Source organism: Cebus imitator, unplaced genomic scaffold (assembly GCF_001604975.1).
Source record: "Cebus imitator isolate Cc_AM_T3 unplaced genomic scaffold, Cebus_imitator-1.0 Scaffold53, whole genome shotgun sequence".
Taxonomy (NCBI): Eukaryota; Metazoa; Chordata; class Mammalia; order Primates; family Cebidae; genus Cebus; species Cebus imitator.
This window is the reverse complement of record NW_016107368.1, coordinates 756,082-782,188: the sequence shown is the minus strand read 5'-3', so window position 1 is coordinate 782,188 and position 26,107 is coordinate 756,082. Positions and strand designations below refer to the sequence as shown.

Sequence of the window (26,107 nt, the reverse complement as noted above, 5' to 3'; positions counted from 1 at the left end):
CCTGGTGCAGAGTAGGCAGTCACTCAGCAAATAATTTTGGATCAATCACTGAATGACTGACTGAGGCATATGTCCCCAAAAGGACCCCAGATAGGACCTATCCCCACAATGTTCCTGCGGTTTTTATCTGTTTGTTTTTGAGACAGAGTCTCAGGCTGAGAGTGCAGTGGCGCTATCTCAGCTGACTGCAATCCCTGCCACCTGGGTTCAAGAGATTCTCCTGCCTCAACCTCCTGAGTAGCTGGGATTACAGGTGCCTGCCTCCACATCCGGCTAATTTTTGTATTTTTAGTAGAGATGGGCTAGGCTGGTCTTGAACTCCTGACCTCATAATCCACCTCGGCCTCCCAAAGTGCTGGGATTACAGATGTGAGCTACGCCTGGCCTCCTGCAGCTTTATAAAAGGCTTGGGAAAAGAGAGCCAGTTGACTCTTTTCAGTCTGGGGGAGACATGGAGGTAGACTACCTGGAGGTCCTGTTATAACCCTTTCTCAAGCCTTGGGACCCAGGGGATCCTAGTCAGGTACCTGTGGCCCTCTACGGCAAGGCCTCTCACAGGGCAGGAGGGATGAGACCCTATCTATTCCCTCCACTGCTTCTCTCCAAGAGGACCATCTCTTGGCTGTTTGTGAAGACGAGAGGCCCAGAAGCCTCTTCTGTTGGAGAGGACCTGAGCTGGCCCCAGCCAAGCGAACCCTCTAGCCGGTCAGCCTCTGGGGTGAATCACCAGGCAGGGACCCTGGGTTGGCCAGAGCTCTGTGGACCAGTGCCAAACTTCTCTGGGAGCTTTGAGCGAGACAAGGGCTTAGGTTTCTCTCTCTGGTCCAGGCCCAAAGGAAGGTCTTCCAAGGAAGAGATTTCCAAGTCACTCTCATCTTCAGAAAGCTGTAGGAGGAAAAGAGGAGAAGGAAATGCATTTTGATAAGGGAGGAGGGTGGCTGAGAGCTAAGCACATTGCAGGATGGGAATGCAGAATGGAAATGGGGACAAATGCAGATCGGGAAGAAAGCAATAGGGAGATGCTACTCCTCCTGCCTTCCCAAGTCTCGCTACCTTTGAGAACCTGCTTCAGTGACCTGGGGTCAGGGTGATTTCAGATACCCCTGAAATTCTACTAACCAAACCCAGGCAAGTGCCTTGGAAAGAAAGACCTCTGTGCAGATCAGGTTGCTCTTGTTTTCACTTAAACTTTGTGCAGATTTGTAACTCCCGCTTTGACAGAGCTAGAAGCTCAACCAAGTTCTCAAGCTTCCCACCTCCTCTCAGATGGGTTCCCTCTGGCCTGGTAAATATCCTGACTGCAGGAGCATGAGAGGAGCTCGGGAACAATGGGAGTCCTTCAACCTGGAAGGGTCTGGGCTGCAGCCAGCAGGACAGCTCGAAGTCGGACAAGGGCCAGGCCACCCCCAGATCACAGCCACCTGCATAGCAGCCCAGGCCTTCCCTTCCAGAGTCCTCAGTGCCCCTGCTGGCCATCTGGGCTTTGAAGCAAGGCATTCTATGCATTTTCTCCAGGAATGTAAGGCCAACCAATCAGAACCCATACAGGGTGCAGGGCAAAAGCGTGCTCTGAGCAGTGCCTCTCCATCTGTTTGGGATTGTTGGTGCTCTTTCACAATTTGGAAAAAGGAACAAGTTTTTTCTTTTCAATCATTTGGATGCCTTACTCACAAACATACATGAGCTGTGTGATACACACTATGTGGTAAAGAGGGGGGAGTGTTGCCAAAAACCAAAGAATGGTTGCCCACCACTTCCACATCTTAGAGCAATAGCACTGATTACCCCAGGATGCACCTTTTTGATTGAGAAATGTGAGAAAGGATGTGAAGTAAAAGGAGCACTAAAGGTTTCTGCTTGAAAAATAACAGCAACCTGCCGGGCGTCGTGGCTCAAGCCTGTAATCCCAGCACTTTGGGAGGCCAAGGCGGGTGGATCACGAGGTCAAGAGATCGAGACCATCCTGGTCAACATGGTGAAACCCCGTCTCTACTAAAAATACAAAACATTAGCTGGGCATGATGGCACGTGCCTGTAATCCCAGCTACTCAGGAGGCTGAAGCAGGAGAATTGCCTGAACCCGGGAGGCGGAGGTTGCGGTGAGCCGAGATCGCGCCATTGCACTCCAGCCTGGGTGACAAGAGCGAAACTCCGTCTCAAAAGAAAAAAGAAAAATAACAGCAGCGTGCTAGTTGTTCCCTGACGAAGAGACGGGGCAGTGAGGAGGCTCTGATGGTGCTGGGGAGGCTCAACATCTGAGCTCTAAGTCAGAAAATCTGATGGTGGGCTAGAGTCTGAGGCAAGGCTCAGGTTTCTAAAACAAAGGTATCTAAGTATTTCTGTCATGTGCTGTTACTGACTCTGATGTGCTATGTGAGGCCACTCCAGTAACACCCTTGGGGGAGTCCAATCCACACACATAATGTGTTAGGGTCTGTGGCAGAGTGAAGGACTGGGGAGGAGCCCATCGTGGGATGAGACGGAGCTGAAAGAGTGGCGACTGCAGGAAGCCAGACACAGAGTCAGCTCCAACGCCCTCTTGGAGGCAGGAGATGGGAGAATCCAAACTTACCGAGCATTGCTTGTATAATGAACCAAAAGGCTTTTTAAAGTTAACTTGGATACAAGTATTCCAAACTGGCTATCTCTCCACATGCACAGGGACAGAGGGACATCACCTGCAATGTCCCACTAGGGCCAAGGATGACACTTGCTGGACCCTCCCCAACCTTTACCCCAGGACTCCCAAACTCAGAGCTGGTTCTGTAGGAAATTGCAGGGCAAACTCTAAGCATCCCATATCCTACCTGAGGCTTCCTTCCTGGTATGGGAGCCCTCTGTGGCCCAGCGTTGGGCGTAAAAAACAGACTGACCCCTCCAGCAGGCTTCTTTGCTGGAGTTTCTAGCTGCTTCTCCAGGTGTTTAACCATTGACTGCACCAGTGTTCCTGGAAGGGGAAGAAGTGGCTGTGTCAGTGAGAGAAGCCTAGAAAATGAGCGTTTCATCCTTGTGGGTCGTGTCTCGTGTCCAGGCTCCAGTGTGGATAGAGGGAATGAGCAAAAAGGCCAGGAGGAGGAAGCCTGAGCAATCACAAAAAAGAGAGGCAAGGAGACAAAGAAGGCCAGGCCAACAGGTACCCAGTGGACAGAGGCTTGGCATATTCTGAAAATGTGGATGTGCAGACTTAATGACATGGCTGGTGACAGAGGCTTTAGGAAGTTGTGCTTCCCTCTACTGAGAGGCTGAGCAGGACCTCTGCTCAGCGTGGGGAATGAACTGTATCATTAACATGCAGTTAGTTCCTCAATGTCTTCACACAGAGACAAGAAGAAATATCATAAAGACATGATATCATACTGCCTTCTCCTCACAGAAGGAGCCAAGCAGAGGGGTGGGCCTGCAGCACTCCCAGGGCCACGGTGCACCTGCAGGAGGCCTGCTGATCCAGAAGGCAGTGTGGCTCTTTCTCTCAGACCCTCCCCGCCACTGTGGCTGAGTTTGGAGGCTGGCTAGAGTGCACCCCCAAGCATCTTCAGAGGCTATCATTTTCCCTACAGAGGCCTCCAGAGATTAAGAGACTTGCCCTCAGCTCCACAGAAGAAAGTGGTGAATACAAACCAAGGTTTGTCTGCTCCAATCTTGGGCCCTCACCACTGCCTTCGCTACCTCCACAGCCTGGCCCCAGACAAGAGAAGAGGCAGGGTCTGAGCAGAGATGGGAGGTGAGCATTAACACAGCATCTGTGGGACCCAGGAAGAGAAGAAAGGTGCAGAGCCGGAAGAAATAGTCTACAAAGTGCCACAAAAACACAACGCTCATCTCACACCTCAGTAATATCTCCAGAGAAGGCAGAACCCCAGGGCCAGGGAAAGGCAAGGCAGTGAAGGCTCCTTTCCCTTTCCTCCTGGCTTTTTTACTACAGGAACAAAGGTGTGTGGGAGCGTGTGGGGCGTGGCACCTAGAAGGAGCAAGATAGCTTTGCTTTTTCTTGGAAGCCAGCATTCTGAGAGTTTTTCCAGGCGGACTCTGAGTGTGCCTGTGTAAGGCCCCGCACACTCAGAGTCTGCTTTGCAAACCCAGCCCTGCGCATAAGATCAGGATCTGGATTCAGGGATGCCGGAGGGGCCCCCACTTTAGCCTCAAGTGCTGGTTGTTCCTCTAATCCAGCCCTAACAGGAAGCCTATGCCTTAGGCATTCATGGGCCCTGTCACCACAAATAGAGCAAGGCTTTTTTTTTTTTTTTTAATTATTATTGTACTTTAGATTCTGGGCTACATGTGCAGATCATGCAAGATTATTGCATAGGTATATTCACGGCAAGATGGTCTGCTGCCTCCATACCCCCATCACCTATATCTGACATTTCTCCCCACGTTATCCTTCCACACCCTCCCTCCCACTATCCCTCCCCTAGCCCCCTCTGTAACGGACCCCAGGTGTGATGCTCCATTCTTTTTGATCACCCATGGCTGGCCACAGTGTTTATTCTCTACTGGAGAGAACCTGGAGAAGAAAAGGGGTGAGTGGTCTCGCCTTCAACGTCCCACAGTTAACAATTTAATGACAAAACAAGGCGCAAAATAAAACCTTGCTCAAACTCTAGCTTTCTCCTGATATCTCTACTATCCCAATAAAACATCTTAGGGGAAGGAGGACCATCCTCTCCAAATCAAATAGGGAAAGAGATGTCAAATCAGAAAGCCTAAAGGAAGCTGCAAGGTGTTGCTGGAGCCTCAAGAAATCTGGGTTAGAGAAGGGTTATACCGGTGGCCCCAGCCCACTCACCCGAGGATGCCAGCTCACCTGAGCCCTGGCCAGGGGGCTGGGCATTCTCCTCAGAAGTCTCTGTGTCAGACCAGTCCCAGTCAACCTTGGGCTGGGGCACCATTCTGGAAGGAACTTTCGGGGGCTGTAGAGATACACGCTGTACACGGTCTCCCTCTGAGTCCTCTTCAGAACTAAATGGGGAGGTGCTGCCACAAGGAGAAGAAATGAGGGATGCATGGGCCAGAAAGAAAACTTCAAAAGCCAAACTCCACCGTGTTGAAAGCTGGTTTGCTTTGCTCAGGGCCAGCCCTGCTCCCTCCCTCAGGCACAGAAGACAGCCAGGAGACCCTTGGAGTGCAGCAGCCAACCAGCTTCTCCCTTAGTAGAGCCCTGCCTGTCTGAGGATTCGGCCCCTCCTGAGTGGGAACGGGCTTGGGATAGAGGATGGGTAAGGGGAGGGTGGGTTTGTCTTGGCTGGAAGCACAGGTTCTCAAGTCTGTTCTCCAGAGCTCAGACTGGACCCCACCTAAGGCACCTTCTATTCACATGTGTCTTCCCCTTTCCTATCTAGAGAAGCTCAGAGGGAGCCCAGAACAGAGCTGCTTGAAGCCAGGAGCCACCACCACAGGTGGGGTGACAGGGCAGATCTGGGGCTCACCTCATCCCAGGCCCCGAGGAAGGAGGGGTGCTGGAGGGTCCACGCACTCTGGGGCGTGGAGTGGGGGTAGACAGCTGGGTCAGGGTGGAGCCATGGCTGCCACGGCTCTGATGAGTTGGTGGGGGTGGCTCTGCTGGCTTGGATGGCAAGGCCACCTGCAGGGTCCTGGTCTTTGGCTGGGCCTCTCTGGTGACCAGTGTGCTCTGCTGGCTTTTGACTGGAAATACAGAAAGGAATGACTTTTGCAGTATACCCATGCTGGGTCTCAAGCCTATGAGAAGGAAGAAAGCTGCTCTAATACCCTGGAGATGGACAATCACTCCCTCTCAGTCTGCTGTGATAACCACAGCAGATTTCATGATTGCTGCCAAATCAGGTGTTCTGCAGCTGGCTAGATTAGAGGCTGGGACCACAGTTCCAGACTTTCCTCAGAGACCAGAAGTGCAGCTGGGCACGGGTGTTCCAGGGTCATACTGTCATTACAAAGACCAGCAAGAGTCTGCAGGTCTGAAGAGGGGCTCAGCAGTCCTAGAAATGGACTTCACCAAGGCCACTACCCTCTCTCCCACCCACGCTACAGCCACTCCAGTGCAGGCAGCCCTGCAGGAAGACCCTACTGTCACCAGAGGCTGCTGCAGGACAGCTCCGAAGAGGGAGGGGACAGGGACTGGGAAGGATAAATGGAAAAACTCTCAGAATGCTGGCTTCCAAGAAAAAGCAAAGCTATCTTGCTCCTTCTAGGTGCCACGCCCCACACGCTCCCACACACCTTTGTTCCTGTAGTAAAAAAGCCAGGAGGAAAGGGAAAGGAGCCTTCACTGCCTTGCCTTTCCCTGGCCCTGGGGTTCTGCCTTCTCTGGAGATACTACTGAGGTGTGAGATGAGCGTTGTGTTTTTGTGGCACTTTGTAGACCATTTCTTCCAGCTCTGCACCTTTCTTCTCTTCCTGGGTCCCACAGGTGCTGTGTTAATGCTCACCTCCCATCTCTGCTCAGACCCTGCCTCTTCTCTTGTCTGGGGCCAGGCTGTGGAGGTAGCGAAGGTAGTGGTGAGGGCCCAAGATTGGGGCAGACAGACAACCTCGGTTTGTATTCACCACTTTCTTCCGTGGAGCTGAGGGCAAGTCTCAATCTCTGGAGGCCTCTGTAGGGAAAATGATAGCCTCTGAAGATGCTTGGGGGCCAAGTGGCTGTATATAAAGTGCTTTTCTTGGTATCTCATGCACAGTGATGGGAATCTATTGCTGTTATCCGCCAGCAGGCTTGTCTTTGTCTTCCCCTTCTCTTCAGTTCACTCTTTCCTGGCAGCTCCACTTCTGAGTAGACACATCATCTGAGAGCAGTACACAGCTGGCCCTTGACCGATGCAGGGGTCAGGGGCACCAACCACCCCATGCAGTTGAAAATTTGCATGTAATTTTTGACTGCCCCAAAACTTAATTATTCATAGTCTACTGCTGATGAGCAGTCTTACTGATAACATGGACTATTAACACGTTTTGTATGTTATATGTATTCTATGTTATATTATTGCAATAAAGTAAGCTAGAGAAAAGAACTTGTTATTAAGAAAATCACAAGGAAGAGCAAATATGTTTACTATTCATTAAGGAGAAGTGGATCATCATAAAGGACTTCATCCTTGTCTTTATCTTCACCTTGACCTCATCTTTGTGTTGAGTAGGCTGAGGAGGAGGAAGAGGAAGTGGAAGGGTTGCTCCTGCTGTCTCAGGAGTTGCAGAGTTGGAAGGAAATCCACATGTAAGTGGACCCGTGCTGTTCAAATCCATGCTGTTCAAGGGTCAACTGTATTCAAACATTTTTTGACCTCGAACTACTATAAGAAACTCATTTTACGTTGTGACTGAATCCATACTTGCCTGACTCCCTGTGATGCACTCTCTCTCTTCTCTTTCCATACAAACTTGCTGATCCGGGATCCCTCTTCCCGGCAATGAATCTTGATGCAATTTGGAAAACAAAGTGGCTGTGTCCAATTGCCTGTCTTGGTACTGCCTTGCCCCAGGCTGCGTTTAGGAGGTTTGAGCAAATCTTTTTTACTACAGGAACAAAGGTATGTGGGAGTGGGTGAGGCGTGGCACCTAGAAGGAGCAAGATACCTTTGCTTTTTCTTGGAAGCCAGCATTCTGAGAGTTTTTCCATTCATCCTCCCCAAGTCCCTGTCTACTCCCTCCTCTGATCTCCGATTACCCCCATGTTTGCCTCCATCACATCACCTGGTCCTGGCTGGTTTCCCAGGTGAGGGTGGCAGTCCCTGGCACAGAGTCAACTTCAGCAAGTACTGTACTAAATGAATGAGTGGACTAATGAATGAATGAGCATTTGGCTGAATGAGCAAAAGGATGTACCTTTAAATTGGAGCATGAAAGCCAGATTAGCAACCAGGAAAAATATCCGTCTGTCTGAGGTTTCTCTGCAAGACTAAAAACTGTCCTTTCCTTAGAGACCTTAAGACCAGAAGTTTAAACTAAATATTACCGTTTCCCATGTCATCAACACATTTTTTACCATATTCTCATGCCAAAATGACAATGCTTTTAAACACAAAGTACCTGCTTTATACTTGTCCAAGTAATTTCCATGAGCTCACAGGATTGCTATGTTAGTGTTATTTTCTTCTAATTCACATGAGGAAAAATAAACATAAGTTATAAAATGATTGGTCCCTATAACAACTAAAATCATCTCTCATCCTCAGAGATGCGGGGACCACACTCGGTAAAAATTTTTTTGCATGAAGAGCTCAGATCAGTTCTTTCTGGACACAGGAGATATAGAATTGGCCTCCTTCTGGCCACATGTGTCCCTGACTGAGGAGACGAAGTGAAAGGATCAGGGCAGCACCCTGTATGAGCAGACCCAGCCCCACTGAAGCCCTCCCCAGAGCCTCCAATTACAGAAGCCCAGGCCCTCTGGGAACCCTCTAGAAACAGGGGGCTCTCAAACCTGGGAACACAAATAACCTTGCTCTGTAAGAACAGACTCAAGGGAACTTGTCCACAGAATTCAGTGTTCCACCAGAAACACAGGGTCTTCTCTTGTCATGATCCCCAGAGCATGGACAAATGGTAAAGTAGCAGCTATGACCTCGCCCAGGGAACCAACTCTGAGCTCTGAGAATTCATCTGAGTACAGAACTGGCCCAGCCTCTCATGACCTCCCATGGCCAGAGCAGGGGATAACTGAGCTCTGTGGAAATTACATTTGATTGATATTTGCCTCTACCTGCAGCTTCAATGCTCCCAGGCCTCTGCCTGCCTCCCTGGGCTGGCATGCCTGGTGTGTAGAGCCAGAAACTGAATAGGCTGCTCTCTGTTAGAGACACTCAACTGTGGTCACAGCAAGCCAAGTACCACAGAATGAAGGTGCTAAGGGAGGCAGCATGTCTGCTTAGGGACAGTTCAGGCTGACAACAGGGTCCAGCTCCGGCTCTCCTCCAACTTCCCTAAGTGACCCTGGGCAACTGCCCCCACTCCCACCCCAGATCCTGTTTCCTCAACAGAGAACTTGGGGACTCAGTCATCTGTGAGGACTCTACCAGCTCAGCCCCTCAGAGAAGTGCCCCTGATGGGGACAGAGATTATACCCTCCTCATATGCAAACAAGCCTTGGCAAGAATGGGACCCTTCCAGGTCACAGCCCTGAGCAAGCCCTCTCCCCAGTGTACCTGGAGGCTGCCCATCTGGCTGGGACACCACAGCGCCATTCTTCTGTCTCTCCTTTGCTCTGCTGGTGACTTCCTTGACGAGCTTTCCCCTCAGGCTCAGAAATTCAGAAAACTTCCGGGCCTTCTGCTCCCGCTGGACCCTCAGCAGGGATTCCAGGTGTCTGAGAGTCTGAACCGAGATTCCCTTTGCATCCTAGAGGAGACAGGAGTTCACCTTTACAAACAGAGGCTACACTTCTCCTCCTTCCCCTAAGCCTCTCACACCTGCTGCTGCTGCTGCTGCTGCTGGCCTGGGAGTCTGTGATCAGTGCCTGGTGCTTTTCTTGAATGAGGAGGGGGCATGAAATAAGGATCAGAGCAGGGTAAGCAGTGGTTTCAAAGTTGTTGAAAGTGCAATGGTTAAGGGTTTGGGAGCCTCATCAAAATGTGAATAGCAGGATAATGCAAAGGACTGCGTCACAATTCTAACCACATCACAGCATGAGGGACTTAGTTGGAACATGCTCTTCTATCACCTGACTGAATCCTAGGATAAGAGACCATGGCTTGTTCATTTTTAAACACCCAATTACTATTATTATGCCAAACACACCGTCCATGGCTAACAATGTTTAAAAAACTAAACTGTAAGAAACATAGGTACCTTTTCAAGACCTATTGGAAGTTGCTCGAGCTTTGGCATCTATTCAGAGACCATGGGAGGGTCTAGGGAGGCATCTGAATCCAAGATGAGGATTCATGCAAGGTTAGGAAGGAATGTCTTCATCAAGTCTGAATATAGAGCCAAAGTTAGTAGTTGAAAACAAAGGAGTGAGCATTCTTACTGAAATAACCCTAGTTGTCTATCTTTTTTTTCTAACTTACTCTATACAAATAGTATTTTCAATAATGTAATGCTTGGCTACTTTAATAACAGGTGTGTTTTTATTGAATTGATGCTTTAACAACATACATGTTCTGGTTAAGCACAATGGGATTCAAATACTAGTTGGAGAGAGAATCCACAGACCCTTTAAAGGAACTGGATCACTGCTGCAGGCTTCCTGAGATGGTGAAAACCTATCAGTCTGCTTGCTTTCCCAGTGGGGAGGCTCGTGGTCTGGGATAAGTTCTCAGCCCTGGTCACCGGCTGCCTGGTTATAGACTCGGTGCTGTTGGTGGGGCACGGTGTGAGTGAGATGGGACTTTGGGAGTGCACACTGCGTGGAGGCAGGCTGAGGCCTGTGACTGCCAGCTCTCCCCCACTTCCCTGGCAACGCAGCAGAAGCGGCCAAATCCCCTGGGAATATAACTCCACTGGACTGGGAACCACACCCTCATCCCCCCACAGCAGCTGCAGTAAGCTTCACCCAAGGAGAGGCTGAACTCAGACACCTCTATCCCTGGCCCCACCTGATGGTCTTTCTCTACCTGCCTGGTAGCTGAAGACAACGGACATAATCTCTTGGGAGCTCTATGGCCATGCCCACTGCTTGAGAAACCTGAACACTTAACCAGGTCTCCCTAGGCAAGTATGCATCCTCCCTATAGGATCACAGCTGATGCAATCTTGAAAGGACCACCTCCTAGCGGGAGGCCAATCAACACAAAACCAGTGCCCTAAACAAACAAACAAACAAACAAAAAATGCAAAACAAGGATCCTCACAGAGTCCACTTCACTCCCCTACTACCTCCACCAGAGCAGGTGCTGGAATAGTATCCACGGCTGCAAGACCTGAAGATGGATCACACCACAGGACTCTGCAAACACTCCCCAATACCAGCCAGTAACTCCACTGGGTGGCTAGACCCAGAAGATCAAAAACAATTGCCACCGTTCAGCTCTCAGGAAGCCCCATTCCTAGGAGAAAGGAAAGAACACATCAAGGGAACACCCCGTTGGACAAAAGAATCTGAACAGCAGCTCTTGAATCCCAGATCTTCCCTCTGACATAGTCTACCCAAGTGAGAAGGAACTAGGAAAACAATTCTGGTAATATGACAAAACAAGGTTTTTAACACCCCCCAAAAATCATACCAGCTCACCAGCAATGGATCCAAACTAAGATGAATCTCTGAATTGCCAGAAAAAGAATTCAGAAGGTCAATTATTAAGCTATTCAAGGAGGCACCACAGAAAGGTAAAACCCACCTTAAAGAAATCAAACACATGATACAGGATATGAAAGGAAAATTCTTCAATGAAATAGCATAAATAGAAAACCATCACAACTTCTGGAAATCAAAAACACACTTAGAGAAATGCAAAATACACTGGAAAGTCTCAGCAATAGAACTGAACAAGCAGGAGAAATAACTTCAGAGCTCAAAGGCAAGGCTTTCAAATTAACCCAATCCATCAAAGACAAAAAAGAATTTTTAAAAAATGAACAAAGTCTCCAAGAAGTCTGGGACTATGTTAAACATCCAAACCTAAGAATAATTGGTATTCCCAAGGAAGATGAGAAACCTAAAAGTTTGAAAACATCTTCGGCGGAAAAATCGAAGAAAACTTCCCCAACCTTGCTAGCGACCCAGACATCCAAATACAAGAAGCTCAAAGAACTCCAGGGAAATTCATTGCAAAAAGACCATTACCTAGGCACAAAGTCAACAGGTTATCTAAAGTCAAGATGAAGGAAAGAATCATAAGAGCTGTGAGGCAGAAGCATCCGGTAACCTATAAAGAAAGACCTATCAGATTAACAGCAAATTTCTTAGCAGAAACCCTACAAGCTGGAAGGGATTGGGGTCTTATTATTTAGCCTCCTTAAACAAAACAAGTATCAGCCAAGAATTTTGTATCCAGTGAAACTAAGTGTCATAAATGAGGAAAGACACAGTCTTTTTCAGACAAACATGCTGAGAGAGTCTGCTACTCCCAAGCCAGCACTACAAGAATTCTAAAAGGAGTTCTAAATCTTGAAACAAGTCCTTGAAATATACCAAATAGAACCTTCTTAAAGCATAAATCTCACAGCACCTATACAAGAATAACATATGAAAAAAAGCAGATATTCAGGCAACAAATAGCACAATGAATAGAATAGTACCTCACATCTCAAACTAACATTGAATGTAAAGGGCCTAAATGCTCCACTTAAAAAATACAGAATAGCAGAATGGATATGAATTCATCAACCAAGTTTCTTCTGTCTTCAGGAGACTCACTTAAACTCACATTAGGACTCACATAGCTTAAGGTAAAGGGGTGGGAGAAAATATTCCATGCAAATGGACACCAAAAGTGAGCAGGAATAACAATTCTTATATCAGACAAAACAAACTTTAAAGCAACAGCAGTTTAAAAAGACAAAGAGGGACATTATATAATGATAAAAGGACTAGTGCAACAGGAAAATATCACAATTCTAAATATGCATGTACCTAACACTGGACCTCCCAAATTTATAATATAATTACTACTGACGCAAGAAATGAGATAGACAGAAATACAATAATAGTAGGGGATTTTAATACTGCACTAACAGCACTAGACAGGTCATCAAGATAGAAAATCAACAAAGAAACAATGGACTTAAACTATATCCTACAACAAACAGACTTAACAGATATTTACAGAACATTCTACCAAACAACTGGTAGAATATACATTCTATTCAACAGTGCATGGAGCATTCTCCAAGAAAAACCAGATGATAGGCCACAAAACAAGTCTTAGTAAATTTAAGAAAATAGAAATTATATCAAGTACTCTCTCAGATCACAGTGGAATAAAATTGGAAATAAACTCCAAAAGAAACCCTCAAAACCAGCAAATACATGGAAATTAAATAACCCATTCCTGAATGATCATTGGGTCAACAATGAAATCAAGATGGAAATTTAAAAATTATTTGAACTGAACAATATAGTGACACAACCTATCAAAACCTCTGGGATACAGCAAGAGCAGTACTAAGAGGAAAGTTCAAAGCAATAAATGCCTACATCAGAGAAAGAGCACAAATAGACAATCTAGGTCACTCCTCATGGAACTGGAGAAAGAAGAATAATCCAAACCCAAGGAGACAATGGATCAGGATGGGTGATTGAGGCGCATGCCCAGAAGCACTGGGTAGGAGCACTGGAGGTCCTAAGGACTGCAGAATGTCCTTAAATGAGGAGGGAGTTTCCCAGAGTGGGGATGCTCAGCATCACTAATTACCAGGAAAATGCAAATCAAAACCACAATGTGATACCACCTCACTCCTACAAGAATGGCCATAAACAAAAAATCAAAAATTAATAGATGTTGGCATGGATGTGGTGAAAAGGGAATACTTTTACACTGTTGGTAGGAATGTAAGCTAGTACAACCACTACAGAAAACAGTGTGGAGATTCCCTAAAGAACTAAAAGTAGATCTACCCTTTGATCCAGCAATCCCACTACTGGGTATCTACCCCAGGGAAAAGAAATCATTACACAGAAAAGATACTTGCTCATGCACATTTATAACAGCATAATTTGGAATTGCAAAAATATGGAACCAGCCCAAATGCACATCAATCAACGAGTGGATAAAGAAAACATGGTATATCTACATGCCATGGAATACTACTCAGCCATAAAAAAGAATGAAATAATGGCATTTGCAGCAACCTGGATGGAACTGGAGACTACGATTCTAAGTGACGTAACTCAGGAATGGAAAACCAAACTCGTATGGTCTCACTCATATGTGGGAGCTAAGCTATGAGGATGCAAAGACATAAGAATGATACACTGGACTTTGCAGATTTGGGGGAAAAGGTAGGGGGTAGCAAGGGACAAAAAAACCACACACTGGGTACAGTGTACACTTCTCAGGTGTACCAAAATCTCAGAAATCACCACTAAAGAACTATTCATGTCACCAAACACCACCTGTTCTCCCCAAAAAACCATTGAAATTAAAAAAAATTTTTAATCTGAAAATAAAATATATATACACACGTATATACATACATATATGTGATTGCTAAAAAACTAGGAAAATATAAGTTATTATTTCTCAAAAAAAAATAGTAATTGGTGTCAGGCACAGCTTTCAGTGATGCCCACACACAGCCACCTGCTGAGTGGACATGGCCATGTGGACCACAGATGATGGGCCTGGAGATGGATATTTACCCAAGGGGGGACCTGTCCATAGCCCAGATCGTGCCAATTAAATTCCCTCTAGCAACAAATTTAGAGACACAAAAGGAAGTAACCAGTGAGTGGAGAACACTGAGCAGTCAGGACTCAAGGTAGCATCACCAGCCAAATAGGGCCAGTCCTGAGAAGCTGCTGGAGAAACAGAGGAAAGATACCATATTCTAGCTGTGAAGGGAGAAAGGCATGTGGATGCCAAAGGAGCCCAGGCTGGCACGAGTGAGATGAATGAGTTCACAATGCAAAGAACAATCAACCATTTGTCTGTTTAAGAACGCCTCACGTCTAAATCACAGGTATCAGCCCTTAAAACATTGGACTCGAAACTCACCTTCCTTATCCCCATGCTCTCCAGCTTCTCTTCCAGGGTGTCCTCCAGGATTGGTCTCAATTGCTTCAGCAAGGTGGGGTTACACCTCAGAGCTGCCAGCACCTTTTGCTGTTCATCCTGGGAGTCCTCCAGCTCTGTAGCATAAGATAATCACCCAGATCATTCCATTCCCAGAGCCCCACTGCACCTGCCGAGCCCTCACTCTGCCAAGGATTCTGCCAAGGATCCTGGTCTCTGGCCTGTGATTCCCAAGGCCACTGACCCCTCTTGAGTGTCCATCCTTGGGTCAGAAGCTGGGGTATTTCTGCTCCTGGGTACCACTGCCTTAGGTCCTCCACACAACTTCAGCATTCTCATCCCCTGCCAGTCTGGATCTCTAAAACCTGGGCTCAGTCAGTCCTACCGCAGGTTAACTCAGGACTTGGGGCTTGCACTTGAGCTCTGAAAGCTTCCCTGGGCTCCCTTCTGATCTCAGATTCCAGGCCCCTCTGCAATGAGTTCTAGCCTAATCCTAGCTCCACCTGATGCCCTCATCTCATTTCCATGCCAGGCTCAATTCTGGTCCAGGTGATAAACTGGTGGACCAAATAGACAGATGGCTGCTCCCTCAAGTTTACTGTCTAGATTGGGTATTCTCCCTCTAACTTCAGCATATATCAGAAGCACCTGGGCAAGCGTTAAAAATTAATAGTCCCTCACCTCACCCTCCAAAGAGTCTGATTCCGTAACTCTGGGGAAGGGCCCTAGAATCTGCATTTTAACATGATGAGATGATTCTGATGGAGGTGAGCCACAGGCCATACTTTAAGAAATACTGATCTGAGGCTAGCAAAATAAGCAAATACAATTAAATGTGATAAGTGCTACAAAGGAGCAGTCTAAGGCGAGTCAAGGAAGGCCTTCCAGAGTGTTTTTCAAGTTCCATGTGGAGGCCTCTGTGGTAAGACCTGGACCAAGCCCTTTGACTCACTCAGTAGACATTAACTGAACAAGTAGCATGAGTGTAATAAGGCTGGGGCTGGATGCTAAGGACACAGAAGTCCATCTCTCATCCCCCAAGGACCTCACTCACAATCAAGGGTGGTGAATCTCACTGCTGGCTGTGTGTTGGAATCACCCCAGGCTGATGCCATCAGAATCTCTCAAGGTGGACCCCAACACTTGATATTTATGTTTTAAATTCTCTAGATATTTTAATCAACAGCGAAGCCTGAGAAACAATGATTGTAGGACAATGCTCCTTAACTGTGAGCCAAAGCAGCAGCATCACCTGGTAACTCATGAGACGCAGATTCTCAGCTCCCACTCTAAACCTACTGAATCAAAAATTCTACAGTGGGGTCCAGAAATCTGTGTTATAATAATCCCTCCCCTGACACTCATTCACCCCAGACCCTGTGTGATTCTGCTCAATAAAGTTTGCACTTGGACATGATCCTCAACCTTGTCTACACACTGGAATCACCTGGGGAGCTTTAAATGCTGCTGATGCCTGGAACCCACCCACTCCATGTTCTGCTTTAGGTAACGTGGGGGTGTGAAGTGGTCCTCCAGACAGTTCAAGCTTTATAGGTGATTCTTAATGTTTAGCCAGTTGTAGGCAGCCACTGGTCTCACAGTAGTTCTCGAACTTGAGCAAGAATCAAAATGCCCTGGAGAGTGTGTGAAAACAGACTGCTGGGTCCTGCCCCCAGAGTTTCTGCTTCAGGTTCTCTAGGATGAGGCCTGAGAATTACAACTTTGCATTTCTAACAAATTCCCAAGTGATGCTGTTGCCTGCCGGTCTGAGATGGGAAGAGGTAGACAAATACACACAGTATGATAAGCAAGTAAAACTTCCACTGTAGCAACAGGTGCACAGCCGTGGGATCCCCTGACTCATCAATCTCACACTCCTCCTCTCTAGTATCCTGCATCCACTGTTTGAAGATGTGATTCATCCTATCTGAGGACCCTGTGTTACTCAACAGATACCTTCCTCAAAAGTGATGTGCAATTCTAATTTTTACAACTATATCCCAAGGTTAAATCCCTGGGAGGGTAGCGGGAGGTAGTAGAGGACTAACTGGTTAAATAAATTTTAGTTCATCTATCTAATGGAAGGCTGCAAAGCCCTGAAAAAATAATGAAGCAGTTCTCTATAAAGGGATAGAAACCATTTCCCAAGTAAGTTGTTAACAACATAACTAACTGCAAAACAATGTGTATAGTGTGTTCCCATTTGGGAAAAAGGAGAAGAATGGGTACACACATATACTTACATTTGCACATATTCCCATGTAGAATTGAAGGATACATGAGAAACCATTAACAATAAAACTTCTGGAGAGGAAACTGGATAGCTGGGCAGAAGGGAGGCCTATTTCTTAATGCACACCCTTTTATACCATTCCTTTTTTTTTTTCCAAACTGCACAGATTACCATCTTGAAAATAAAGAAAAACTTTACATTAAAAAATAAAGCATCCCACAATGAGCTCTATGATGTCACAATTACAATTTGTCTGGGTGTGTCTGCTGGGAAACTTTGAAATTGTCGTATCATTGCCTTGCTCAAACAGACAGGCCCTGGTCAGTAGCTTTCCAGTCACTACTCACTCATCTGTCCTTCCCCTCCCTGACAATCCTAAGAGCTCCTTGCAGTCAGGGAGCATCTCTATTTTTTTCACTTTTCTTTTGCATCCCTTGGCTGCATCTGGTTGAGAGGTCCGTGAATCAGAGTCAGTCACGGAATAGAGTGAATAAAAACAGCAGGTACCCAGTGCTCTGAAAAGGGAGCCGAGGTGGATTTCTGCACATTAGTTATGCCCTGTGGGACCTGTCTGCAGGAAACTCACAACACAGAAGAAAACAAAGAAAGCAAAGGCCATTTTAAGCCAACTCAGCAAGTTATCTTCCACTGCTCTGCATAGGCTCAAGTGAGTCAGTGGGATGGGCTGTGAATCAGAAGTCACTCCAAATCCTCACTCAGCTACCTGCTAGCTTTGTGGCTTTGGACAAGCTAATGACCCTCTCTGGGACTGGGCTTCCCCATCACTAAACCAGCAGATTGTATGTTAGTACCTGCATGTCACATACCTGGCACACAGAAGGTGTTAAGAAGTATTATTTCAGGCTGGCTGTGGTGGCTCATGCCTGTAATCCCAGCACTTTGGGAAGCTGAGGCAAGCAGGATTGCCTGAGGACAGGAGTTCAAGACCAGCCTGGCCAACATGGTAAAACCCCATCTCTACTAAAAATACAAAAATTAGCCAGGCATGGTAGTGGGCACCTGTAATCTCAGCCACTTGAGAGGCTGAGGCAGAAGAATCACTTGAACCAGAGAGGCAGAGGTTGCAGTAAGCCAAATCATGCCATTGTACTCCACCCTGGGCAACAAGAGCAAAACTCCATATCAAAAAAAAAAAAAAAAAAAAAGAATATATGTATATAATTTCATGTCCTTAGGTCCTTAGTTCCCTCCACTCCAGCTTCAGGTGTCCAGATACAGTTAAGTCCAGATACAGTTAAGGGCAGCAAATCTGTTTCTGCACTGGACATCCAGGAAAAAGAGTCAGTCCCCACCTTCCTCTGTAGAGTCCTCCTTTGTGTCCACAGCCTTTGGCATCTCGTGGATCCCTTAAGAGAGAAGGAAGAGTTAGTGCCACCAGTGCCCTGGACCCCATCCCTGACTAGGAGAAAAGTACAGGACTCCAGCTGGTTATAAGCCAGAAAAAGAAAACCCTCTAGTCAGCTCGTCTTGACTGGGGAGAGGTGGGATGGCGCAGACATAGAGGGCAGAAAGATCAGAGTCCACCCACCATCTCCGCCCCTTGCTATCTGTGCAAGAGACAACAAGTCCTTGAACCCCTCTCAGCCTCAGTTTCCCCACCTACAAAATGAGGATAATAATATCCACCCCACATTCAATAGTAAGCCAATGTAATGAGATGATGAATCTAAAGTGGCCAGGGAAAGCTATGGCACATGGCTGTTATTAATGGCTCTGTTCTGCCTCCATCCCTCAGGAGGTTCAGGGCCACAGAGGTCAGGCCTCTCTGAACTGGCTACATGGCTGGGAAGGCGAGGGATAGGAGAAAATGTGAGTTTGTAATGAAACGTAGAAGTGTAGCTTAAGCCATAGGACAGGGGAGCAGGAGGTGGTGGATGAAGGGCCAAGCCTCACAAGGGGTTGTCCAAGGTCCTCTAAACAGAAGCAGTTCCCTGTGGGTTGCCATCTAACTTTAGATGCCAGCACCTACACCCCATTACACACAGACACACGCATCCCCACACCACAGTACCCAAGAGGAGGCCGTATATCCAAACAAGACACATTCACATAAGTTTGGGGTCAACTTGCTGAACACTGGGAACAAGGTAAAGGTTGCCGGCAACCCTGAATCCTAATTTTCCTCATTCACTGCAGGCATGGTGCATTAGAAAAGCCTGCTCGTGAAACCCCACTCCACCCATAATCACCCTCCTCCCCACTGCCTCCATCCCTCTACAGACAGGAGCAAGCCAGGCAACAAGCCCTGCTAGCTGCATGGAAAGCCTTCAGCACAAACGCTACCTGCAGCCTATGTGTCCCAGAAGCCTGACACTACATATCCACAGGCTGCTGTCACCAATCCTTACCCATGAATTGAGAGAGAGGGAAAAGGAGGGAGAAAAGCCAGAGACAACAGCCAAGACTGCTATAAACCGCCCTGTGTAGACTTACCCTCCACCTTCCTGAGGGACAAGGTCTGGATCTGCAAAGAGGTGGAATAGAGCAGGTTACAACCAGCAGAGAATGTTGTGAGAACTCTGCTTGGAGCAGTGTTTCTGCCTAGCAAACTGAGGAAGGAATGGCTACTGATTCCATGCCTTCCATTGGGAACTGGAAGGAGCACAGATGCACCATCCCAGCCCCCTGACACATCTCTGGGGTCCATGTGAGAAAGAGAATGGCAGCATCCTCCATTTTCCAAGGTGGGGAGGCAAGAATGTCCCCTCTTCAAAGAATTATAGTTCGAGGGCAGTAGTCCCATAGGAACAGAGTGGGGCATGCACACAGTCGTTCCTATTGGTATAATTCATGGAAAACAGCCAGGGCAAGGGAGAGGCTCCCCTCCCACAGTGTGAGCCTCTGTACAGAGCACCCCTGGGCGGAAGGAGTCAGACATGACCTCGGACAGGAGGCCAGATGTAGACATGCACTGAACTGTCTACTCAACCACCCTGCTCCAAGAAGTTCCTCTTCCTTCCTCCTTCATGGCTGCCGGCAGGATAGCCACAGGTGAACAATGAGACTTCACACCACAGCTGTAGCCAACATCCAGGTTCGGGCAGAGAGCTCTGGACTGACAATGAATGAAGTCAAGAGCTGCTGGCAGCCTACTGTTTACGGTTTTCTTGGTTTGTATATTTGTTTGTTTCACCACATGAAACAGATAAGAAGCAGAAGCTGATCTTCAGGGTAAAAGAAAAAAAATAAAGTAATTATAGAGAAAGGAACAGAGACACACAGAAGAGGAAAACGACCACATTCATGTCTCTGGATTCAGTTTATTCCCAGACTCAGCTGCTCCCCTGGCATGAGCTCTGTGGTATATACCATCTACCCTTACAGCAAACTCCCTCTTCTGCTTAAGCTTGGGTCGCTTTTTATTACCTGCGGTGGCACATACTGATACATAACTCATCCAATGTCCATTCTCCACTGTTGTCTCCTTTGCCTACCTCTACTCCAGACTGCAAAACTATTTACTTTCCCAGCCTTCTTTGCAGCTGTTGTTGCCCATGTGACACAGCGTTGCCCAGTAATATAGATAAAGAGAAGTCTTGGGAAGGGGCCTTTTCATCAACCTCTTCCACCAAATATGGTTGTAGGACTGGGACTACAGTAGTCTGCTTGCAACTATGAAAGTGAAGCAGGAAACAAAAGTCATCACACTGAAGATGGTTAAAAAAAAAACAAAAACCCACAGCCTGTGTTCACAATGGCATACTTCTGCTGCTAACCAAGGCCAGCAACTGTCACCTCTCTTGCTGTTACAATAAAAATAAGTCCCTATTAGCCTATTCTGTTATCTTTAGCCAATAGATTCCTAACTGAATCATCAGCAAACAAGAGTTCTGAGTAGCATACAGGACACTGCAGCCAGCAGGGAACATGGTGGAAACTCTGTTGTGGTTTCCTCCTTAGGAAGCCTCCAGACTAGAGCTCAGTGCAGAGCTGAGCATTTGAGGCAGCGGGGTAACAGTGAAAAGCAGCAAGCAAGTGGGGTAGATACGCTGCCTGGTGGGGAATGTGGCTGGGAGTATAGAGAAGTACAAATAGCAAGGGGTGCAGGAAGAAGAGGCAGGGACTAGACAGTAACAGTGGGTGCTCAGCCCAGGGTAGCTGTGTGGAGCCTAGTCCATGAGGTGGATGGCAGCAGAGAAAGACGCGGATTTTCCACAGACCTGGGGCTCGGGAGGGAGAGCTAAGCCTGGACTGGACAGAGAATTGTCAGCAAGAGGTAGAGTCACAGGGGCTAGCTTGAGGAGAAAGGTGCTAAGTGAATGCCTTTTCATCACACTGCTTTATCTCTAACCTCGTCAGAGGCTGTTCATTTATGAAAAAGGTACTGGCTAAGGAATTATGCCCGAGAACACTATGTAAAGAACACAAGCTTTGTGTTTTTCCTGCCTGGTTAGGATTGAATCTCATCACAGAGTGCCCCATGAGGACTTGAGCGAGGGACTTGCCTTCTCCAGCGTATTTCATCATCTGTCAAATGAAGGTAGGAAGAAGGGGATGCCTACCTTGAAGTATAGTAGTAAGGCTTAAATGAGGTAATAAGCAAAGCATAAGGGAGGTGCTGAGCATTTTATATGGTCTCTGCTGTTAGATTGGCCCCTTCTGCCAGCAGCCCCTAAGGAGGTGGCACATCTTCAGCCTGGAAGGAGGAAGTTACAGCCTTATAATCTTGTGTCCTTCATGCCAGAGGACTTTCCTCTCTCCTTAAGGAGGCTGAGTAGTAAGACTATAACTGATGAGCCCAGAAGAATCCAAGGAGATCCTCACAGGATAGAGGCCCAGGGACACCAAGGCCTGGCTGAAAGGAGGGGCAGACCTACCATCTCCTCCTGGGAGGCAATGATCCTAGCTTGTTCCTGCAGCTGGGCACGGAGGGCACTGATGTGGCGCTGGGACTGGGCAGCTGCCTTCTTCTGATCCTGAGACAGGGAGGCCTGGAGCCTCTGGTTCTCCTCCTGTAGCTGGCAGGCACAGGATGGCCGGTTGGTCAAACGTCTGCAGGGACATCTGAGTGCCCCGTGTCTGCAGGGCCAGCACCTGTAGGCATGTGCTGGGCAAGGGTTTCACTTGAAGCACAGTAAAGGATTTGGAGACCAGGACAGGCTTTCTAACAAGACTACCTTCCAGTCTGGGGACATTTTTGTGCTGTGCCTGAGAAGAAGTAAGAATAGAATGCATGCCTTTAAGACCAGGAGGAAAAGGGCTGTCTGTCAGATGTAACCACCCAATAAGGAACAGTCAGGTAAATTAAGACCATTTGAAAATCATCAAATGGATGCTTTTAGGTGAAAACAAGAGGTGAAGAAAACGAGTTAACATGCTACTTCTGATGTAAGGGCAGAGATAAAGTGAATATATTTATTAATATTTGCATAAAGAAACTTTAGAAGAACACAAAAGAAAGCCATAAAAGTCATCTGAGCAGTGGGTGTTGGGGACAGGTAGATGGTTACAGGTGGGAATGAGACTCTACTCAATATATCTTAATCTATTTCTCCTATTTGGGGAACAAATGTGAATGTATTTCCCATTTGAAAATACTTCAGATAAAATAAAACCATCACATGTGAGTGATCATGTGTCCCTATACCAGAGTGAGCAGTGTCTACCACAGGCCAGACTGATCTAAGCCTTTTCATCCTCTAAGCTTTTTGCAGGCGGCATTCTGGGGCTCTTTTGAACCAGCGTCCTCCTCAACTTGCCTCCTGCTCAGGGCATTTTTACAGAAGCTGTTTGCTCTGCCCTGAGGCCCACTGCTCCCTGTTCACCATTCTCAGTATCTGAGTCCTTCCCTTTGGACTCCCACTGAACTATCACTGAGGCCCACTGGTTCTCTCCTAGGTAGGAAAGTTTCAAAGAAGAGCCAAAACATGAAACCACCAGGTGATTCATCTGGGCCTTATGGCACAACCCTCCCTGGAGGTCCTAAAGGGGTCACTGCAAAGAAGACCACAGAACAAAGGATATGTTCAGTTCAGAGGAGAAGGCCTGGAGGCCCCTGCTCCTGGCCAGGGAAGCTGCTGGATGAGCAGCTAACCTCTTCTGTGTCCTGATGGGAATGGTAACCAGGAGTGATATCTGCAGCAAAGTCTCTGCCATCCAGTTCCAGGTGAGATAGGGGAGATGGTGGATGAGTGGGAGGTGGAGAATACTGAATTCTCAGAGGTCACAGAAAACCAAACTCCCTGAGATCACCCGACAAGAGCTACCTCTCTCTTCTCAGCCACATGCTCTTCATGCAGTTCCTTCATTTTTCTCTTCCACTCCGTTTTCTGAAAAAGATTAAAAACTTATCAATCGGGCCCTTACAGGTATTAAAACATGTTATAAAGCTATAGGAAGTTAAAAGTACTGGCTCATGGGTACGCAGACAGAGTAGTGAAACAGAATAGAAAATCCAGACTAAAGATGGAAATAAACGGAAACTAAGGGGAGGGAGATGGATTATTGACTTACGGTGTTGGAAAAAATGGCTAGCTGCCTGGGAAAAAATAGGAAGCTGGATCCTTATTTCACATCTTAAACCAAAATAAATTTTCGGTGGGTCAAAGATTTAACACAAAAAATAAGGCCATAAAAGTACTACAAGAAAACACAGGAATGTTGTCTTTTTAAATCTGAGTGAGGAAGGCCATAAAGAAAGATTAACAATTGGACAATTTTGACTACATAAACATAATTCATTGTTGTATGGCCAAGCCAGAATCAACAAAATTCAAAGACCAACAGAATACTGGGGAAAATGACCACAAATAGAAAAACTAAAGGGCTGAGTTAATTTCCATACATTATACAAACTCACAATAATAGAAAAACAGGTAAAGAATGTGAACAAAATTCTTGGGAAAAGAATGGCTTCTTTATAACGTGAAACCTGTAAAACATCAATCAGCAGTTCTGCTGATTGTTAGCTAGACTTCTTGGTTTGGTTTTGTTTTTTGTTTTTTTTTTTCAAGGATCCTGGAGAGCAGAAAGAGAAGAACAACATGATTTAACAACTGTACCGATTCCCCTTCTTTGCCATGGAATTATCAGTGACACAGACCATTTTTCAACCAGACCGCAGTAAAATTCATGCAGGGGTGGCCAGAGCCACCTCCTACCAACCTGTGAGAGCAGACTGTGCACAAGTCCTCCCAGCTCCATTCGGTGACCTCACACATAGCATGAAATTGGGCATGGTGGAAATATTTACACCATGGAAATTGGCAAATGCTACAAATTAAAGCTTTTTAGTTCCAGAGAGCTGGCTGCTAAACAACTATCATCACAACACTGAATGCATCCCAAATATCTTCCAACCCAAGAGACTGTCACACTTTCTAAGAGTTGTTTTCGACTGAGTTAGAATCAGAATGGGGCAAAGGTGTCAAATAAGAGACAGAGCTGTATGTATTTTTCAAAAGATCTTAGGCAAATCTGACATTGCACACATACCACCAGCCTCACCTGTGAACCCTATTCTATGCTTCCATGTATTGGCAGAAGGTCTAAAAATATAGAACTCTGATGTCCTTCAACTTCTCTACATTCATAGAACAAAAATGAAAGAATATATTGGAAGAGAAGATAGCTCTTGGCTTCCTGTGGGAAGAAGGGCATGGAGCATCAGGTCACCTGAATTTCTGCCTTCTCTCTCAGGGCCTGGAGCTCCTGTGCCTGACGGAGCCACTCCTCAGACTCCTCATTTCGCAGTGATCCCAGGTTGGATTCCATCACACTGTGGGACTGCAGCACCCGCAGTTTCTGAAAAGGCCAGGACATAGTTTTATTCAGATGAAGACCTAATCATGTTGTCTTTTATATATGGAACAGTGTCAGAGGTACACACCTTACCCAACTCATCCTCCCAATTCATTCTCACTAGATACTTACACACCAACAAATATTCATACAAATCAGCCCCCTTCATGAAGGCTCTCCTGGGGGATCAGCCCTTGCACAGAAAAAGCAAGTTGCATGGAAGAACAAATTAAAGAGTGTAGTTTCCATTTCACTTAAATTCTGGTATACTCAAAATCCCAAGATCTCCTGACTGCTGCCCCATTTCTTCCTCAGTCTGGAATAAACTGATGAGAATCAGACTCTTAGAGCCTGTGGGAGGGTCTCAGGCACCCCAGGCCATTCCCTGAGGACTCCTCCCTATCTCACTACAAAACATCCTGGCTGTCTCCAGAAAGGGCTTTGCACAACTTGGAGTAGAGTCATCAACACCTGTTGATTCCTGGGCTAGCAGTGTGTGTGACGTGAAGGAAAAGGGACAGAAAACTGGATTAAAGAGAGGCTGCCTTTCCACCCACCTATGATTATTTCTTAAAATATATGATGGTTGAAGTAACAAAAGCAACATATTTCCATCTGTATGACTGTATAAAACTCATAAGCCCTGCCGGGCATGGTGGCTCATGCCTGTAATCCCAGCACTTTGGGAGGCTGAGGTGGGTGGATCACCTGAGGTCAGGAGATTGAGACCAGCCTGGCCAACATGATAAAACCCTGTCTCTACTAAAAATACAAAAAACTAGCTGGGCATGGTAGCATGCATCTGTAGTCCCAGTTACTCCAGAGGCTGAGGCAGGAGAATCACTTGAACGCACCTGGGAGGCGGAGGTTGCAGTGAGCCAAGATCGTGCCACTGCACTCCAGCCTGGGTGACAGAGCAAGACTCCATCTCAACAACAACAACAAAACTCATAAGTCCCAGTAAGGCTTTAAAGAATGGCAAGCACCTAAGTTTAACTTGGTATCATTCTTGCTAACATTTCTTAACTATTGCTAAGCAATACTGATTCCAAATGTTAACCATTTCTAAACTCCTTGAAGTTTGATCAGATGTATGCACAATTCCCAGGTTCTGTTGCAGCTTATGACACACCACAGAGCTGACTTTCTTGGCATTACAAATTCTCATGGTATTTTCATTTAGCCAGACACTCCTTTGGCATTTAAATTTACCCCAGGTCTAACCTAAAGTTCTCTCTTTAGTCAGGTAACTTAGCCAAAGTAAGCTCCCTACTTCCGTATCAGGGAAAAAGTTTTGAGGAAAAAAATATTTTCAAAATATATATAGTTTTTGGGGGTGGGGGGAAGCAAAAGAAAAAAAAAAATATATATATATATATATATATATATATATATATATATTAGTTAGTTTTCATTGGCCTTCCTAACATCAGGAAATAGCTTTAAAAAAACTTTAAAAAAGAAAGTAATAGGGGTCTGTTGTGGGGAATAAGGGAGGGACAGTGGGGGGTAGGGAGGTTGGGGAGGGATA

General features: G+C 46.6%; 1 protein-coding gene across 7 annotated transcripts in view; it reads right to left on the bottom strand.

The window, feature by feature from the left end:
* Positions 1 to 305: 305 nt before the first annotated feature.
* DZIP1L (DAZ interacting zinc finger protein 1 like) overlaps positions 306 to 26,107 on the bottom strand; it is a 50,829-nt gene continuing 25,027 nt past the window's right edge. For 4 of the 7 annotated variants that reach the window (XM_017528256.2, XM_037738377.1, XM_017528257.2 and 1 more), the window contains 11 exons: positions 24,451 to 24,579; positions 23,043 to 23,105; positions 21,654 to 21,794; positions 19,270 to 19,300; positions 18,129 to 18,182; positions 14,565 to 14,698; positions 9,114 to 9,306; positions 5,427 to 5,643; positions 4,805 to 4,974; positions 2,808 to 2,947; positions 306 to 885 (listed from right to left, as the gene is read on the bottom strand). In XM_017528256.2, coding sequence (XP_017383745.2) covers positions 724 to 885; positions 2,808 to 2,947; positions 4,805 to 4,974; positions 5,427 to 5,643; positions 9,114 to 9,306; positions 14,565 to 14,698; positions 18,129 to 18,182; positions 19,270 to 19,300; positions 21,654 to 21,794; positions 23,043 to 23,105; positions 24,451 to 24,579 — 1,434 coding nt within the window. In that variant the 3' untranslated portion in view covers positions 306 to 723. Of the gene's footprint in view, positions 886 to 2,807; positions 2,948 to 4,804; positions 4,975 to 5,426; positions 5,644 to 7,998; positions 8,065 to 9,113; positions 9,307 to 14,564; positions 14,699 to 18,128; positions 18,183 to 19,269; positions 19,301 to 21,653; positions 21,795 to 23,042; positions 23,106 to 24,450; positions 24,580 to 26,107 lie in introns of those variants that run through there. The other 3 variants (XM_017528253.2, XR_001825160.2, XM_037738378.1) reach the window with 3 other exon arrangements.